Source organism: Neopelma chrysocephalum, unplaced genomic scaffold, assembly GCF_003984885.1.
Source record: "Neopelma chrysocephalum unplaced genomic scaffold, ASM398488v2 Primary Assembly neopelma1_22b, whole genome shotgun sequence".
NCBI classification, from domain to species: Eukaryota; Metazoa; Chordata; class Aves; order Passeriformes; family Pipridae; genus Neopelma; species Neopelma chrysocephalum.
In genome coordinates this window covers 25,701,867-25,718,975 of record NW_020897690.1, presented here as the reverse complement: position 1 = coordinate 25,718,975, position 17,109 = coordinate 25,701,867, and the positions used below count along the sequence as shown (strand labels likewise).

The 17,109-nt window shown below is 37.5% G+C and overlaps 1 protein-coding gene across 2 annotated transcripts in view; it reads left to right on the top strand.

Moving 5' to 3' along the window:
- Window positions 1–14,430, top strand: part of CDH9 (cadherin 9) — a 103,906-nt gene extending 89,476 nt beyond the window's left edge. The window contains exons 10-12 of one of the 2 annotated variants that reach the window (XM_027681998.1): window positions 10,503–10,620; window positions 10,706–10,957; window positions 13,443–14,430. In XM_027681998.1, the coding sequence (XP_027537799.1) occupies window positions 10,503–10,620; window positions 10,706–10,957; window positions 13,443–13,930 (858 nt within the window). In that variant the 3' untranslated portion in view covers window positions 13,931–14,430. Of the gene's footprint in view, window positions 1–10,502; window positions 10,621–10,705; window positions 11,000–11,033; window positions 11,428–13,442 lie in introns of those variants that run through there. The other variant, XM_027682006.1, reaches the window with a different exon arrangement.
- The last annotated feature ends 2,679 nt before the right edge of the window (window positions 14,431–17,109 follow it).

Genomic DNA, 17,109 nt, shown 5'->3' with positions numbered 1-17,109 from the left:
AATCCTGTGAAGAAAGATATATGTTGTTATGACCTCAAGATTATCTTTCAAGAATAGGTCTAAGATCATACATGAGCCTCTTGTCTAGACTGATTCATTCTTGACAGGAAGAAAAATCTTGAGATCATTATTTTTGCCAGCACAAAGGTGAATGTGTTCCTGCTCCAGCAAAGAAAGTCCCAGATGGAGCCCTAAGCTCAGTTTAGGTCTATCCTCATGTCTCACTAATTTTATGCCATCATCATCCAACCAAAGCTGGCTGACTTCACAGACAGTATGTGTATAATATTTCGATTTTAGAGCACAGTGACCATACAACATTCAAAGACTTTACAAAGATGGTGGATATGGATACACATCAGTAAGCACAGCATGCTCATGTTTTACCTTGGTTGCTGCCCACCATTGTATTTAACGTAGTTTCAGAGGCTCTACTGAAAGTAGCATAGATGGTACCTGAGATGAGTCTAGAATTTCAGGTACTGAGAACTCTGTGCAGAGAAAGAACACATAATTTACCAGTTGCAATTCAAATGATGTTTTATGAATAGTTTAACAGATAGAAAAAGGAAAAAAAAGGAGAAAAAGAGGATACAGTAGATTATTGTAGACTGCATTCAATTCTATTTATTATAGTTAGAATGACAGAGGATAGCTGGATTAAAATTACTTGGCTTTAATGCTACTTGACCATTATTTTAATTATTTTTTAAGAAAGTTTTACTATTTTTCATACAAATGACATAAATAGATGAATATACATATCAAAGGCAGTGATGAATTAAATTAGAAACCATTTGTCATGGTTTGAGAAGCCTCAAAATCCAATCCCTGATCCCTAGCCCCCCCTCCCACATCTCAACCCCATGTGAGATGGGTTTTCCAGGCAAACACACAAGACTCAATGTGGGGGGAAGGGAATTATATTACAAGACTGTACACATAAATAAATAGTATAATACATTATATATAATCTTAACTCTATATCTATCTCTACCATGACAATAATATTTACAATGGGCCAAATCTCTTCTCCCTCCAAATAAAAGTCCAGGAGAGAAGAAGAAAAAAAGACCCCTTCCAGCCTCTCAGCAGCAGGTCTCTCTACAGCAGCAGTTCTCTTCTTCTCTTCCATGCAGCAGTAGCAATTGCTGGCTCTCTGTCAGTACACACGAGGGAGGCCTCCAAGCCTCTCTCGGCCCCTCGACGCCAAACAAGGGGTCTTTCCGTGGGCTGCTTCACCCCAGACAAGGTCGCTCCACCACGGTCATATCACGAAGCACAGGGGTCTTCGTGACAGTCTGGTATCCTCAGGGGAAATCAAGCCCCTGTGCAGAGCTCCCATGCTCTGACTCAAAGATGGCTGCCAGCTTCTCTGAAGCTGTAGCAAGGGGGGCCAAGGTCACCCCACACACACACATTCCTTTGGCCGTCCTGGCTTATCTCTCAGGAGGCTGGAGCTTCTTAGCTCCTCTCTGTGGTGCATACTGCACTCCAAGACTCTTTCAAGTGAGTCCAATTATCCTCCTCTCTCTCAGAGGAGTCTCCAGGGAGTTTGAGGGGTGTTGGTTATTCAGTTCTTACCCCCCGAAACTCTGTCTCTGCAGTGGTCTCGGTTCTCTTCCTGCTGCAACTTTTCCTTTCTTCAAACAACTCTGTGCCTGCCTCGGCTGCATGCCGGCTTCTGCTGCTCTTTCGGTCCTTATCCGTTGGCTCTTTGCCACTTCTCTTCGGATGCTGCTGTCTCCGCTGCTGCTCCCAGCGTCTCCCACTGCTACATACCAGGGAGAAACCCCCCAGTTCCTAGCCACAGGCACTCAGCCCAGCTCTAACACTGTTCCGAGTCCCTGCAGCCCCCCAACCAGGGGCTGGGGGGGGCCTAAGCCCCAAGGGGCTCCAAACCCCTTCCTCGTGGCCTCAGAACAACATGGCCACTCTTCTTCTCCAACAAGAACCACACCTTCTTTTTCCGGTGGAGAGATATGTTTATATTTTGCAGGAGCAGTGATTGGGTCAAACCCCAAGGGTCACCACCTCCTCGGGGGTTACCACTTTTAGCTTCAGGGGGAAAACCTGGTTTAAACCACTACAGGAAGGAATTATAATATCAGAAAAATGAGCAAAGAGCACTTTTCAAAACAACTGAGGTTTATGATCATAACATTCTGTCTTAACCAGTGACTTAAATTGTCACTGCAAAAATATAGTTTAAGAATGTACAAATATTCCCTACACTTTTGGCTATTCTAAAAATATTGTTTTGGTTTATGATTTATAAACTGTTTTTCCAGGTGGAATACATTCAGAGAACTCTATCCATTAATTTCAAACAGATATCATAGAACCTAAATTCTGTCTGTGCATCAGTGTCATTGCAGAAGATAAAACTGAAGAAAATAAATCCTAAAATCTCAGTATAATGACTGATAGAAAAGTTGAGTCATGTATTTTAATTGCATAAAAATAAATTTTCTAAAGCTTACAAATGAAGATTTTATTGAAATTATTCTTGTGCAATTTTATCAAGCAGCAAACACAGATTTTGTCATATATTTGAAGAAGTTCAACCCAGGCATATTGCCTGTCAGTTTCCTTAAGCCCATTTCCATCTAGTCTGGCATAATTGATGAAATATCCATTAACGTATGAAATTTCATTTACCTTTCTGGTAAATTCTGTGCTTTCCTAAAAACAGAGATGACAGAGACCCATTAGATAGGCATACTGTTGTTCAGACCTCCCATACATCTAGTTTACCAACACAATTTCAGCAATTATTTTCCCTCACTGGAAAACCCCACAAAACTACTAGAAAGACAGTATGTATCGAGTGTAGCTATAGAAAAATGACAGAGCCAGATTGTTCTTCTATGTATTAATAGTTGGACTCCTCAAGACAGGACCTGAATACATGTATGGACATTTACAGATAGCTGACTACCTTTAGTACGTGAGACTACTTATATTTTGGTTCTTAAAAATAACAAGTATAGAGATACAAACTTGAATATTTTGTCCAAGGATGCTAAGTTCCAGATGGCCTGTATTACTTGCGTCTAGCAGTCCCCTATAATACAAGAAAGATACGGAATTATGTGTTCTTTTAGTACTGCTCCACCTTATTTTGGAGATCACCTAAACCAGCTGTCTTATTAGAATCATTGCTGCTTCCTGACACATCACAGCACTGCTTCTACATCTGATGCACATAGCAGAAGAGACAGACTGAGAACATAAATATATTTAGTTAATTTCTAAATTTATTTTTTTTAACCACACATTTTTTTTATTAATCACACTGCTCTCTAAATCTCAGGTGCATCAGGAAGCAGACAGAATGATCAAACATGGCAAGTGATGTTACTCATTTTCAACATCAGTAGATATTAGAGGCTGCACTTGTGTTTTTCAGGTAGCCTTAGGAGGGTCAGAGGAAAGAAAATCCTGCAGAGTCTCTCCTCCTCTTTTGCCTCCAAATAACAATGGTATGACTGGGGAGAAACATTATCAATAGAGGTTCATAAAAAACTGTGTTCACTAGGCTGGAACACATTTGTCACCATGTGAATCTCGTTCCATCAGTTAGTACACAGGCTAAAGAAAAGTATGAAGCAGCCTTCCTTTCATTCAATTTAGAAATCCCTAATCCTATAATGGCATGCTGGAGCCCCAGGGACTGTTGTGGGGAAGGCTCTGGTAAAAGTTCTCTCATGGCCTTGTCACAGGAATTAATTGGGTCTTTTTAGCTAGATTAGAGGATGAGTCCTCTCCATGGAAACCAGGAAGATTTACTTGAAAAGGAGACATTTACTGAACACTTTGTTGGTAAAAAAGTTGGCTAATTTCAACACTCATCCATAATAATATTGAAGAAAATAACCTGGGTCACTTTTTTTTTTTTTAATTTTTTTTCTTACTGGTGCTATATTCTTTCCTGACATTCAGGGGCTCTCAGACATCAGAATGGAGAAAGTTTGTTTCCTCCTTCAGAGAGCTGGCTGATTTTTCATTTCATTACTCTCCATACCCTCCCTCTCTTATAAAGATAGAGCAAACTTCTAAAGATAGAGAAGAAATCACTTTTCCTCATGTGGCCACTGATAATTATGAGTCATGACTTGTTTATACATTGTAGCCACTTCTCTAGGTAGGCACCTATTGGCTTGATTTAGTAAGAGACCCATGGTAACAATCTGTCTCTCTTTTGAAGTAAGAATTGAACTGTGAGAGAGAGTTTTCCAACTCCTGATAAGCATTCAGTCCTGTTTTAAAACTGCCAACAAATTTCTGGAACAGAGCCAAGATCTGAAAACCAAACTGCTTTGCTTTACTAAACATGAAGCTTTGTTAAGTGGCAGGCATGTATTCTACCTTGTGCACATATGATGGAGGCTGTTTTCTGCAGCTAGCAGCTTACAGGTGTATATCCTAGAATTGTGTTTGTTCATGTGTGATCACTCAAGCCGCATAATGACAAGATGGACATCCAGTGACAGGTGGATTGATTTTGAAACACTTCTATGAATCATAACATTGCTTCACTGCTAGAGAAATATAGCCACTTCAAAACATTCTACATAATCTTCATCCCTCACATTTACACTGTGATGTTTGTTTACTAACTGTTACATTCAAGATTAGTTAGGGATTGGCCCTACTAGATCATACAGGCAGCAAAAAGAAGCAAGGGAAAGAAAGGACAGGAGAAACACAAAGCTGTTCTTCCACCGTTGCCCAATAACATTTGCACACTATGTTCTCATGATTGTCCAAAACACAGTCTCTCTCATCATATTTTGCCCCATAGTTTATTGCAGAAAAACTAGTGAGATCTTTTCAGATTCCTAGAAAAATACTTGCAGCTCAAAACAAGATTGACTACTTTCAAGAATGACAAAACCAGTGCTCTGAGGTGCAGAATTTGTTCTGTTCTCTCCTATAACACTTATGAAAAATGTTAGACAAAAAGAAATGTTAAAATTTCCCCAACATTCCTTCCTTAAATGCCTAGTAGTATTTTTAAGTCGAATCTCTGAAACAGTTGAAAGTAGATAAGTGACATTAGACAATATGTCTGTTGTACAATAACCAGATTTAACTAAGAGAATAATATAACAAGAATGAAAGCCCAAATGATTAAAAGTTTGGGATTAAAAAGTGGATTAAAAGCCTAGACTCTGCAACTCTACAGTTGTATACAGAAACAACAAAATTCAGCAGCTGTTACTGTATCTCTAGCTTAACAGCGCCTGTCTCCGGTGGTCATACTTCTTTGTAACTGGAAGTACAATTTTTATGTTATATGGTAATGATATTATTTTAATACTTCAGAAAGGCACTATCTACAACACTGATCATCTTTAAATTATTTCTGTCTTATAGTGAATTTCAAAAGAAGGAATTTTGAAAAAAAAAAAGGCTTAAATACCAGACAGCAACCACAAACATGCTACTGTTTTGAAAAGGAGTAGCATCAGATTTAATTGTGTACATTCTATTTGTCTCAGGTTTTGTTTCATTGATTGAAATGGTTAACCTGAAAATATGTCATATCTGTCCACCCATGGACTTCATCTTGTTCATCTTTCTTCAGTGAACTTTTCAAGAATCTTTACGAAGCATGTGGCTGCATGTTCAAGTGTATACCCTGGACCCAATGTGCAACTGTCATTTGTTTGCATGACATGCCAAGCCAGTACAGGCTGAAAAGCCCATCTAAAATGTGATTAGCGGTTGCCGACCTCTATACTGTTAAAAATGCACTACTACCTTAACATTTTCTTATGGTTCCTATATTCCTTTTAAAGGCATTCCCAAGGTTGAGCTCATGACCCAAGTCTTCTGCTTGTGCAGGTCTCTGCATCCACAAATGCAGCCTCAGGAGCACTAAAAGCATGCTCTGATGTGCAAAGTGAACCTTCCTATTTCAGAATTCCCCCAGCTAGCTTTTACTTGCTTTCTCTCTTTTAAAAAACTTGAAGAAAACTCAGGAGCAGCCTTTGTCTAAGGATGTATCAGGTACACATAAGAAGTCTGTCACTAGGCCATCTATTTAGCCCCAATCACTTTTTCAGACATGAGTATGAATTGCTATAAACTAGACTGACTGTCACAATTTTGACCGTGATGTAAAGTCATAGCCTCAAAAACACATCATCCAGGAGAAAAAAAAACCCAAAAAACGAACAGTGCAAAACAGTATTATAATTGAATCTTTGTCATGCTTGGAAAAAAAACAACAAAACAATGGGAAACAGGTCCAAACCCTTTAAGAGAATCTCTGTCTTCATCATGAAAGAAATAAACAGAATAATGGAATCATAGAATCATGTAATGATTTGGATTGGAAAGGACCTTAAAGATCATCTAGTTCCAACCCCCTTGGCCATGGTCAAGAATGTCACCCACCAGACTGGTTGGGTTGCTTAGGGCCCCATCCAACTCAGCTTGGAACACTTCCAGGGGTGGACCATTCACAATGTCTCTGAGCAACCTGTCTTAATGCCTCACTATCCTTTGAGTAAAGAATTCTTTTCAAATGTCTAATATAAATCTCTCCCTTTTTAGTTTAAAACCATTCCCTCTTGTCCTATCACTGCCTGCCTGTGTAGAGAAGTCAGTCTCTCTCTTTTTAATAAGCCCCCTTTAGGTACTGGACAACCACAATAATTTTACTCCAGAGCCTTATCTTCTCCAGGCTCAACAATCTGCTATCTCATCCTGTCTTCATAGGAGAGGTGCTCCAGACCCCTGATCATCTTTGTTTCCCTCCTCTGGACTCTTTTCAATAGGCTCACATCTCTCTTGTGCTGGGAACACCAGACATAGATGCAGTTCTCCAAGTGGAGTCTCTCAAGGGCAGAGTAGAGCGATAGAATCAACTCCCTTGATCTGCTGACCACACGACTTTTAATGCAGCCCAGGATGCACTTGGTCTTCTGTGCTGCGAGTGCACATTGCTGGGTCATATCCAGCTTTTTTCCATCAGAACCCCCAAGTCCTTCTCTGCAGGGCTGCTCTCAATGAGTTCTTCTCCCAGTCTACTCATATCTGGGATTGCCCTAGCCCAGGTGCAGCACTTTACACCTGGACTTGTTGAACTTCATGAGATTCTTGTAGGTCCACTTCTCAAGTTTTCCAAGTCCCTCTGGATGGGATGTCTTCCTTCTGCTATGTCAGCTGCAGCACTCAGCTTCATGTCATCTGCAAACTTGCTGAGGATGCACTCTATCTCGCTGTCTATGTCATGATAAAGATATTAAAGAGCACCTGTCCCAAGACACTGGTCTTTGTCAGAGCACCAGTAAAAATCATGGCTAAAGAGCACTAGTCCCAATATCTTCGAGAAATGTTTCCACTGAGAATAATTCCTCATTCACAACACATTTTACATTGCCAAACTGCTACCAACGCCTTGTTCTGAATGTAAAGAGAAAACTTTATGTCAATGCTTATGTTTAAATTTTCATTACCCTCAAAGAAAAGTGACCTCTAAAAACTTGAATTCACCGAATAAGATCCACTCAAGAGTATGACATTGTTTCTTGAAACATACAGGAGTGCACATGCACATGCATAGGCAGCCGTCAAAAAAACAGTGACAATAATGCTGTATTTTCTAAAGTGTGCTCATTTGCATTGGAAAGTATGAAAGAAAGAAAAGAATAGGAATGCTTTTTATCTTCTCTAAGCCTGATACTCTTGAAATATATTCCAGTAAAAGTAATTTTCTTGAAATAAGTCTTCCCTCATAAATCTTACAGCATCAGAGCTCTTTCTCTAAAGCCTTGGTGAAGAGAGATCATAATTCAATGTCCATAACTGCATCTAAATGGTAGAATATATTTCCAACACGAAATTACAAAATGTACACAAAACAACACTAAATTTATTCATATAAATGTGATACTTAAAAATAGCCAGATTTGTTTCATTTCTGCAGAGATTATCATTGACATCATTCTCTGCTATTTATAGCTGTATAACTGAAAAAAAATCCTTAATTAGATAAAATTTCTAATTTCCTTTCACCTACTCATCATTCAACACAATTCACCTGCAATCATCTTTCTCATTGTTCTTTTATTCTCCCGTCTTTTCTGGTGGAAGAACAGCTCGTTCTCAATTTATGAACCCAACAGTTAGAACAGGTAATAAGGTTGGGGTTTTTCCATTTCTTCTTTGGCCTTACCCTCAACAATAATTTTTCATTGTAATTAGGTTCCTCTATGCCTCATACAATTGTGCTTCTCCATGTGATTTGCACATGAAGACAATCAAATCCAGATCTTACAAATACCCCACTGATTGTATCTCAAAAAGCCCCAAGATACTCAATTGCAATTTTTGGTAGTTATTACATGAGGATATGGATATTTTCTCCTTAGGTTTTTCAGCAGGTAACTGTACAAATACTGTCACTTATTCTCTCTTCTCTCTGTTTTTGGTTTTTTGTTTTTTTTTGGTAACACTATTATTAAACATTGTAAAACTAAAGTTAAGTCCAATCCTTGTCTTGCTTGCTGTACTAATGATCTCAGAGGTAGATTACGGCAAAGATCAAAGCAATGGGACATTGGAAAAATGTTGGCATAAACAGAGACTCAGAAACATACTGAAAAAGATACTTAACCATAAATGAGAATTTGAGTAATCTTGGGAAAAAATAATGATTTAAAGAACAATGATCCTTAAGTGCTTTAAAAGTGATCTTAACATGCACTTATTATTCTAATTACACTTAGAAACTGCCTAATCCTGCTTTCTATGTAGTCACATCCTTTTGTGCAAGGCTGATGCTCACAAATTACCTTTCAAGTTCCTCAATATGCCTCAAAAATAAAAAGAAATTATAAAAAAAAGGTGTTGTGGCTGTTTTAGAAGGAGTTGCTAGGAATTGAACAAGCTAAACTCAGACCTTTCTACTGTTTTCATGTTATGTTTGTTTTAATTGCACCTTAATATTACTAGCTGTAATAAAAGTATCCCAAAGTTAACTAGAAAAAAATGGGTTGAATACTCATGATGCAGTACAGCACCCTAGCAGCAGCATGTTTCTGAATGTTACAGTAATAAAAATGCTTTATTATATTTTGTAACCCTATAAATATGTTTACCTAAAACAGTGTTCCATTCTGTGAGATACTAAATACCCTCCAAAATTTAACTGTATCCTCAAGTCCTACTCAAGCTGATGTTCAGAGAAAGTACATAAGTAAAAGTAATTCCTTATTTGATTTGTGCAAAGCTAAAGCTACTTGTCAGCTATTTTATTTCTTGAAGAAGTCATGCTGCACCTTCTGTGGAAATAAAAGAAAAACAAACCACAAAGTCTTTGATAAAAAGTGGTTTTGATGTCTGTGGGATTTCAAGACAACCTGCACAATGGAAACACCTGGAAACTCAAGACAGCCATTGGCTCTCTTGTAGCTTTGAAAGAAACAAACTCATTCTGCCTTTAATTTTAGGTGCCATAGGAATGCACCTCTACTGAGTTAAAGCATCCTCATTTTAGACTTACTCCTTGGTCTTATACCACCAAGTTTTGTCATCTTGTTATTGAACCCAAACATGTCCTTGCAAGCCAAGGTGGACTAGGGGCTACTCTCTAGTGTGATACTCATCAGGAAGGGCAAAGGATAGAACAGTCATTTATACAGCTTACTGGCATTACTGTGACTCATGTAGTGTGGCATTTTAACTGTTGCAAGTCCATTCATAAACCACAGCTGCTCCCAGGCAGCTTCTCCTTCCTCAGTTCTGGAGCTGTTTCCCTTAGCCTCTATCTATCAGTCCAGATAGACAGAGAAAGCAGAAAAAGAGTCAAATTACTAGAGCATATATACACACACTAGTAGAGTATGCATATTTGCACATTTTGATGCAACAGAAAAGCTTGTGCAATCCAGAGGTACTGCTGAGGCCTCTTTTTTTTAGTCCTCTCTGCTCTCACCCTGTTCTGGTATGTTTATCATTCATTCCCAGCTGGGCTTGTGTGGCCTTGTTAGGGCAGCTATTAAGTTCCACAGTAAGAGCTTTCAATTTAGGAGGGAGTAAAACATCTCTTTTTATTACCGCAGGAAAATCAAGCATCCTGCCAGTGCGGTACTCCAATTTATCGCCAGGAGCAGATGAGGTGGATTGAGAATCAGACCCAGTCAACAACTGGTTTACACAATATCATTGCTACATGAGGCCATAGGAGGTTTACAGCTTATACAGAAGGGGAATTGTTTGTGTAACACTGCAAGATACTAAGGACAAATCAAAGCACATGGCTGTTTTGCAGTGAGGACTGGATCCTTTTCCATCCTTTGTTATGTATTTAAATAATAAAACAAAGTATTTACCATAACCTCTACTGGTTTATGTAGGAAACATTTGGCTTAGGACATCAGTTTATGTCTTCAGGTAGAGATTCATTGGATTATTACTGGACATGCAAAGCAGAGGTCTGAAACACATGATTTCTAAAATAGCATAAAATACTCTTTTCTTTATAGCTGATACAGACTGTGAGTGCAATTGACAAAGATCAGCCTCCTCGAGGACACAAATTTTTCTTTGAGTTGGTACCAGAATTTGCTGTTCACCCTAACTTCTCCATTGTAGACAACAAAGGTAATTACTGACTGTACCACCCCCTCCCCAATATCACATAAAACTTAATCCAGAAACATTTATTGATTCTGCTTTTCCATTCTAGATAACACAGCAGGAATTATGACTAGAAGAAATGGATACAGCCGTAGTAAGATGAGTACCTATTTTCTGCCAATCATAATATTTGACAACGATTACCCGATCCAGAGTAGCACGGGCACGCTGACCATTCGAGTGTGTGCCTGCGACAGCCGGGGGAACATGCAGTCCTGCAGTGCTGAGGCCTTGCTCCTCCCTGCCGGCCTCAGCACAGGGGCACTGGTTGCCATTCTCCTCTGCATCGTTATCCTGCTAGGCAAGTACCTGTGATGAGATCTTTACTTGGCTAAGCAAAAGTCTAGTCACTTCTAGACCCCTGATATTCTTAAATCCATTATTCACATGACCCACAGAACAATATTTCATACCTGATTTCTCCATTTTTTTTTTTACCAACTGTTGTCTAAGAGGGAAAAGGAACTGGGAGAGGGAGAGAGGGAGGTACTATGGGCTGTTTGTCATCATTACTATTCAGAAGAATATGTGAAAGGAGTGAGACTGTGCTATTTAGATTAAATAAATTTGAAAATATAGGCCAGTTTTAGATATCATGCTTATTTGAATAATGTTTTTACTATAATCAGATCTTCATTTAGATCCAGAACTTTAAAATCATATTCCTGAATCTGAGTGTTAAGTTTTGCAGTGATTAAATGATATAAATTACACTAGCTATTTAATGGTGAATGGTTTGTATTCTTTTCTGCTCAGGAAATGTTTAGTTCAAACACAACTAGGCAAGGGGGCAATGAGAAGCTACAGGTATTGGTTTACATAATTATAAGGAGATCACTTTTTTTTCCCTCAGTTTCTAGACTGGATTCAAGATACCTCCAGTAAATATTCAGAGGGTCACAGAGGTTGTTAGGAAAGGGGCAATATCTAGGAACTATATCTGTAATGTTGGGCATAGGGAAGGAAGGATACTTGAGCTCTGACAAACTGATTTTCAATGGGCAACATTGTCCAGGCATAGTTTGAGCAGCAGAACCCCTGCCAGCAGACAATTATGCTTCAATTCTGCCAGACGTAGCTGTTCACCTTGCTAAGTTCTTAACACCAGTCAATAGGCTCTGCATCTTCAAAACCATCCTTCATGCCCCAACATAGAGCATGAAAAGATGGAGCATGAAAGGCATGCCCTTACTCACTCACAGTGAAAATATTACTCTGATCAGCTGCAATCCTTTTAGTACAGAAAGAATGAACTAAAAAGGGAAATCTAAATGTGCCTTAGGACCACATCAATAGCATGTGAGACTCAGAACAGGATCAGGGATCATTGTCATGCAGAGCAAATATGACCACGTCCTGTCTCTAGCCCCAGAGTTAGAGGCTCTGCTCTACTTAGCGTTACAGACATATCTGAAACCAAAGAAGTATATGGCTGTAGATCCTCTAAAGAGAACTGTTATCTACAGCTAGTGTGATATTCGGTACCTTATTTAATTTTTTAATGAGATGCAGTGTGTTAGAATAGTAGACTGATGTCAACATGCCCAACATAGGAGAAACCTATTAAGTACCAGGCTATGAAAGACACTTCTTCATAGTAACCTTTTAGTGATCTGCCCTTGTCTCATATATGGAGTTCTTAAACTTACATAAGTGTGCTATTTCTTGTTTAGCATTATGAAAGCTTGAAAAAAAGTGGCTACTGTATAGATAGAAAGAAAAAAAAGCTAACAAAACAGAACAGAACAGAACAGCCTCTATATTCACAACATTATACCATGGCATTTTGAAGATTTCTGTTCCCCTCTCCCTACCTGCAGCACGTCTAATCTTACCTTTTGTTCATTACTACTCGAATCACTCAGAGTAAAAACTTAGCTCCTAAGACTCAACAAAAGCATTCAGCACTGTTGTAATGTATGGTTTAGCAAACACTGTTGTACTTCATTGACAGTCTTTCTGGCCTCTCCTATTTACTCCAGCTACTGCAGCTAGGGTCAGTTTTTAAAATGCATTTAAGCATTGAATTCTTCCTGAAATCAATAGCATTTATACATTACAATGTATTTAAAAATCCTAACTTCATTTTTTTCATCTGCTTTTGCAAAGGTTCATTTTTATGTCAATCCTCACCTCTTCAGAAGAAAGAATCATTCAACTAGCACTTAAATTAGGAGGATCATGTTTTTCAAAAGAAACACTTAGTAGCAAAGACTGGATTTCAATTCTTGCAGTCATTGAAGCCAAAAGTGGTTTTGTCAATAATATTGATAACTGAAGGTCTTCAGGTTCTTATTTTCAGAAGGACCTGTAGATCTCATATTTAAAAGTGAATTAGGCACTTAAGAATACCTAAATCACAAGCTTTCAAGTGTGTGAATTACTTTTGCCCGGAGATTCAACTATACTGAGGAAATCATCCTTAGTGACTGCCAGAAATGTGGTACTTCACAAAACTAAAACCAAAGTTGAACTTTGGTAGGATCATATATTGTAAGGCATTGTCTGCTTTTTAACTTCAGTTCAATTGTATATCTATTTAAAACATATAATATTTTGATCATTGCTCCCATAGGTTTTAAAAAAGCATATTTTTTCACTGCCATAAAATCATTAGTACTTTTTCTTATTACCTTCAACTTAGAGACAGCTTTTATCAATATTTTCCTACTAAAAATCCCATTCCAGCCTTAAAATTTTCTGGTTCAACAGATGATATAAAATATTTGCTCATTTATTTAATTGCTAACTACATATTTCTTCATTTATCTTTTGTTTCCTTTTAGTATTAGTTGTCTTGTTTACGGCTCTCAAGAGACAGAGGAAGAAAGAACCCTTGATCATCTCCAAGGATGATGTTCGGGACAACATTGTGACCTACAATGATGAAGGAGGTGGGGAAGAAGATACCCAGGCTTTTGACATTGGTACACTGAGAAATCCAGAAGCGAGGGAGGAAAGTAAGATGAGAAGAGATGTCATCCCAGAAACAATATTTCAGATAAGGCGGACTGCACCTCTTTGGGAAAACATCGATGTCCAAGATTTTATTCATAGAAGGTTAAAGGAAAATGATTTAGACCCAGCTGCCCCTCCTTATGATTCACTAGCAACATATGCCTATGAAGGAAATGATTCCATAGCAAATTCACTCAGTTCTCTGGAGTCACTTACCACTGAAGGCAACCAAGACTATGAGTACCTCAGTGACTGGGGACCTCGGTTTAAAAAACTGGCAGATATGTATGGTGGAGAGGATAGTGATCGAGACTGAGAAAATAATCTGTGACCTGGTCAGTGTTAGTGGAATTCATGTCTGTGTTACTAGATAAAGTGGCCTACTCTCTCTTACTTGGGAATAAAAAATTTACAAAAAATAGGTGTTGTCTTAGTAAGGGTTTGCTTAATCAATAAGTCAACGTGAATGAATATGAATGATTTAGATTTTTAAAAATCTATAATTCACCCTCTCTGCCTAGAAGCCTCAGACGAAAGGGTTTTATTTGGAATGAAAAAAAAAAAGGCTTTTTGTGCCTTTAATAATGACATGGAGCCTCCGTTTTTTTAAATTGCTTTGCATTACTTTTCATACTATCTTGGACAGTGTGCACCTGCATTGTAACATAATCTCAAAAATATACTTCAAACCGATTAATATTACTGCCATATTTCTTGAGTTAAAGAATTTCTGTGTGTTGATTCATCCCAATATTTTTATATATGTATATTTATATTTTTGTATTTTTATTAAATAAATTAGTATTTATAAAAACACTACTTACTCACGTACTTTGTTAATCATGAAGAACTGTCCAATCTTTCTGAGCAAAGGAAACCGCGTACTGTGCAATACTTCATTTTTTTATGCATCTTCTTTTATTGGATTAGTGGTTAAAATGTACTGTGCAAGAATGATATGGTCAGAGTGCTCTGTAGTAGGAATGCAGCATAGAAAAAGAAAAACTATTTTGAGAAAGTAATTATAAATAAACACACTCTGACTTGCAACGTGCATTACTATATGACACAACAATATAGTTTCATAGTGAAACTCACTCCCACTTCTTATATGAACAGGTGACCAGTGAGCAGACTTAACAGGTATACGTCTGAGGATTTAAGGAAGTATAAAAGTTTAGTCTGGTATATATGAAAACAATTTTATAATATATCTTTTAAAAAATTAATAATTAATCAAACATCAATAATGAAAGGAAGGCTTTTGTATTCTAATCTCATTGGAATAATAAGAGAAAATTGGAGGGCTTTGAGAAAATTAGACAAATCTAATGTTACTAATAGTTTCTTTTAAATAAAAGTGAGCCAAGCAATAAAACCAAAGTCCAACTAATATTTTATTAAAGATGTTAATCTTCTATTCCTTCAAAGAAGAACATACATTTGCATATTTCCTAAAGCCTTAATGGCAGTCATCAAGTCATATATTTGTGTTTAAAATATATTTGCTAGATCAGCTTTTATGCAATGCACATTCTTTTTCACAACACAGGATAAGGGGAATTTAAAAGTATCATGCTATCTAACTGAGGGTTGAAGGGTTTGTCCACAATTGTTTAATAAAAAAGAAAAATAAAGACCCTCAAACGTATGGAAAAAAAATTAAATATGTCAACAATGTATGATGTACACTATCCATAGAATTTCCATTTTTAGTATCAACTTCAGGGAAAACCAATTTCATATAGATGTTCAAAATAATAATTTTTTAAAGTTTCTCTATGTTACTTAGGTATTTTTCAGGTCCTTTCAGAAAGAAACTTAAGAAACACATTGACAACGTAATATGTACTACTAAGGTACTCATCTCTTATCAAAAAGATTATAAAGAGGCTCCAGTAAAGGGCCTTCAGCCAGACATAGGAGCACACTCCTGCCTAATATTTTCCTCTCTACTATTTTGACCCTTAGATTATTTATCAAAAATATTTCTTTGTTACTATTTATTTTATCCTTCTACTAGACTCTTCTGTCAGCCCGAAGACATTTCACTTCAAGTTTTCTCACACTGAACTCCTTTTTGCGGGGAGCAGAAAGTGTGTGTTTGTAATTGTGGTTCCGAACAAGCACCTGAACATCTTGCTGTGAGCTGCGGGTGAGGTCTGCAACATTATGTTGCAAACAAAATACTCTAGTGACACAAAAAGGTCAAAAAAACGTGCAATCATGTGTCAGCTATGTACATGGATGTGATGCAGTGGCAAGACATCAATGTATAACTTGATGGCATAGGAATGCATGTATCTGGTTTGTGTCTTTTGGAGGTGAAAGCAAAAGATTTATGGAGTGTATGTTCTCAACATTGTTGCTGACAAAGTAAAGCACATGGAAATCCATTAGTCTTCGAATTCAATTCCCATAACTTTAAGGCACTGCCTTAAGATGGGATAGAAAAAAAGAAAAAAAAAGCAAACAAAAAACCAAAGAATAAAGCAGCTGTGTCCCTGAAGAGAAATGACTGGGGGTGAGGGAAATAAGAGGGAGTGTGGTGAAACCCAAATGAAACCAAAATAGAAATAGAATAGAGAATATAAACTTCTTTGACTTTTAGAAATTGTACCCCAGACATCATCTTACAAAGTAGATTGGACTAAGAGGAGTGTTTCAGCGATCTTGTCAGTGTCGTCAGAAGTCTGAATATCAAACAGTGAATTAAAATGGCAGGAAAGAGAAAAATGAAAATACATCTGTCCTCAAGTAAGGACAGATACAGACAATGTGTATGTCCATGGAGTTGACTAAGTTTTTAAGACATCAAGACTTGGCGCAGGACGCATCAGAGTTCCAGCAGAATTTCAAAGAGGCTTCTAGTGAAGGTACGATGAAAGAAACAGGGTGTGAGAAATTCTTATTCCTTCAAGATATATAAAATTAATTAAGAAATTGTATTTTCCACAAAGAAATAATCTTATTTCTGTATTTTAGGATTTTAGTTTGGTTTTTGTCAATGACAGAAATAAAAAAGGAGTATTGTAGAAGTCACCTCACAAAAGGCTCTGGTAGAGCATGTCCTCGGTATCATTATGTCATGGTACCACTGTTGTACTTTGAGAAGAGCAGAAAGTCCAGAAAATCAACAAATAAAAGTACCTCCCTTGCCTTCTCTTACTGTAAGTTTTCTCATCCCGTGAGTCATTGTCGCTAAAATCAAGAGAGGGATCTTTAGCCTTTGTCTTCAGCAAGAGAATGAGACTTTCCCATGCTTTCCTATTAGGAAAATGAGTTGTGACTTTAAGAACCCTGACTTCCTTAAAGCAACATATGTTTAAAAGATGACCTACGTGGACTTACAGCTCACAGAATTTTGCATAGTTGACATAGCAAAACAAGTAATTTCTCAAAATTGCTAAAGATTTCAAGCATTCTTACAATGAATAAAAGTAGTTGACACTTTATCACCTGACATGTCTAACTGGTAGTTCTTTGGGCTTGTTC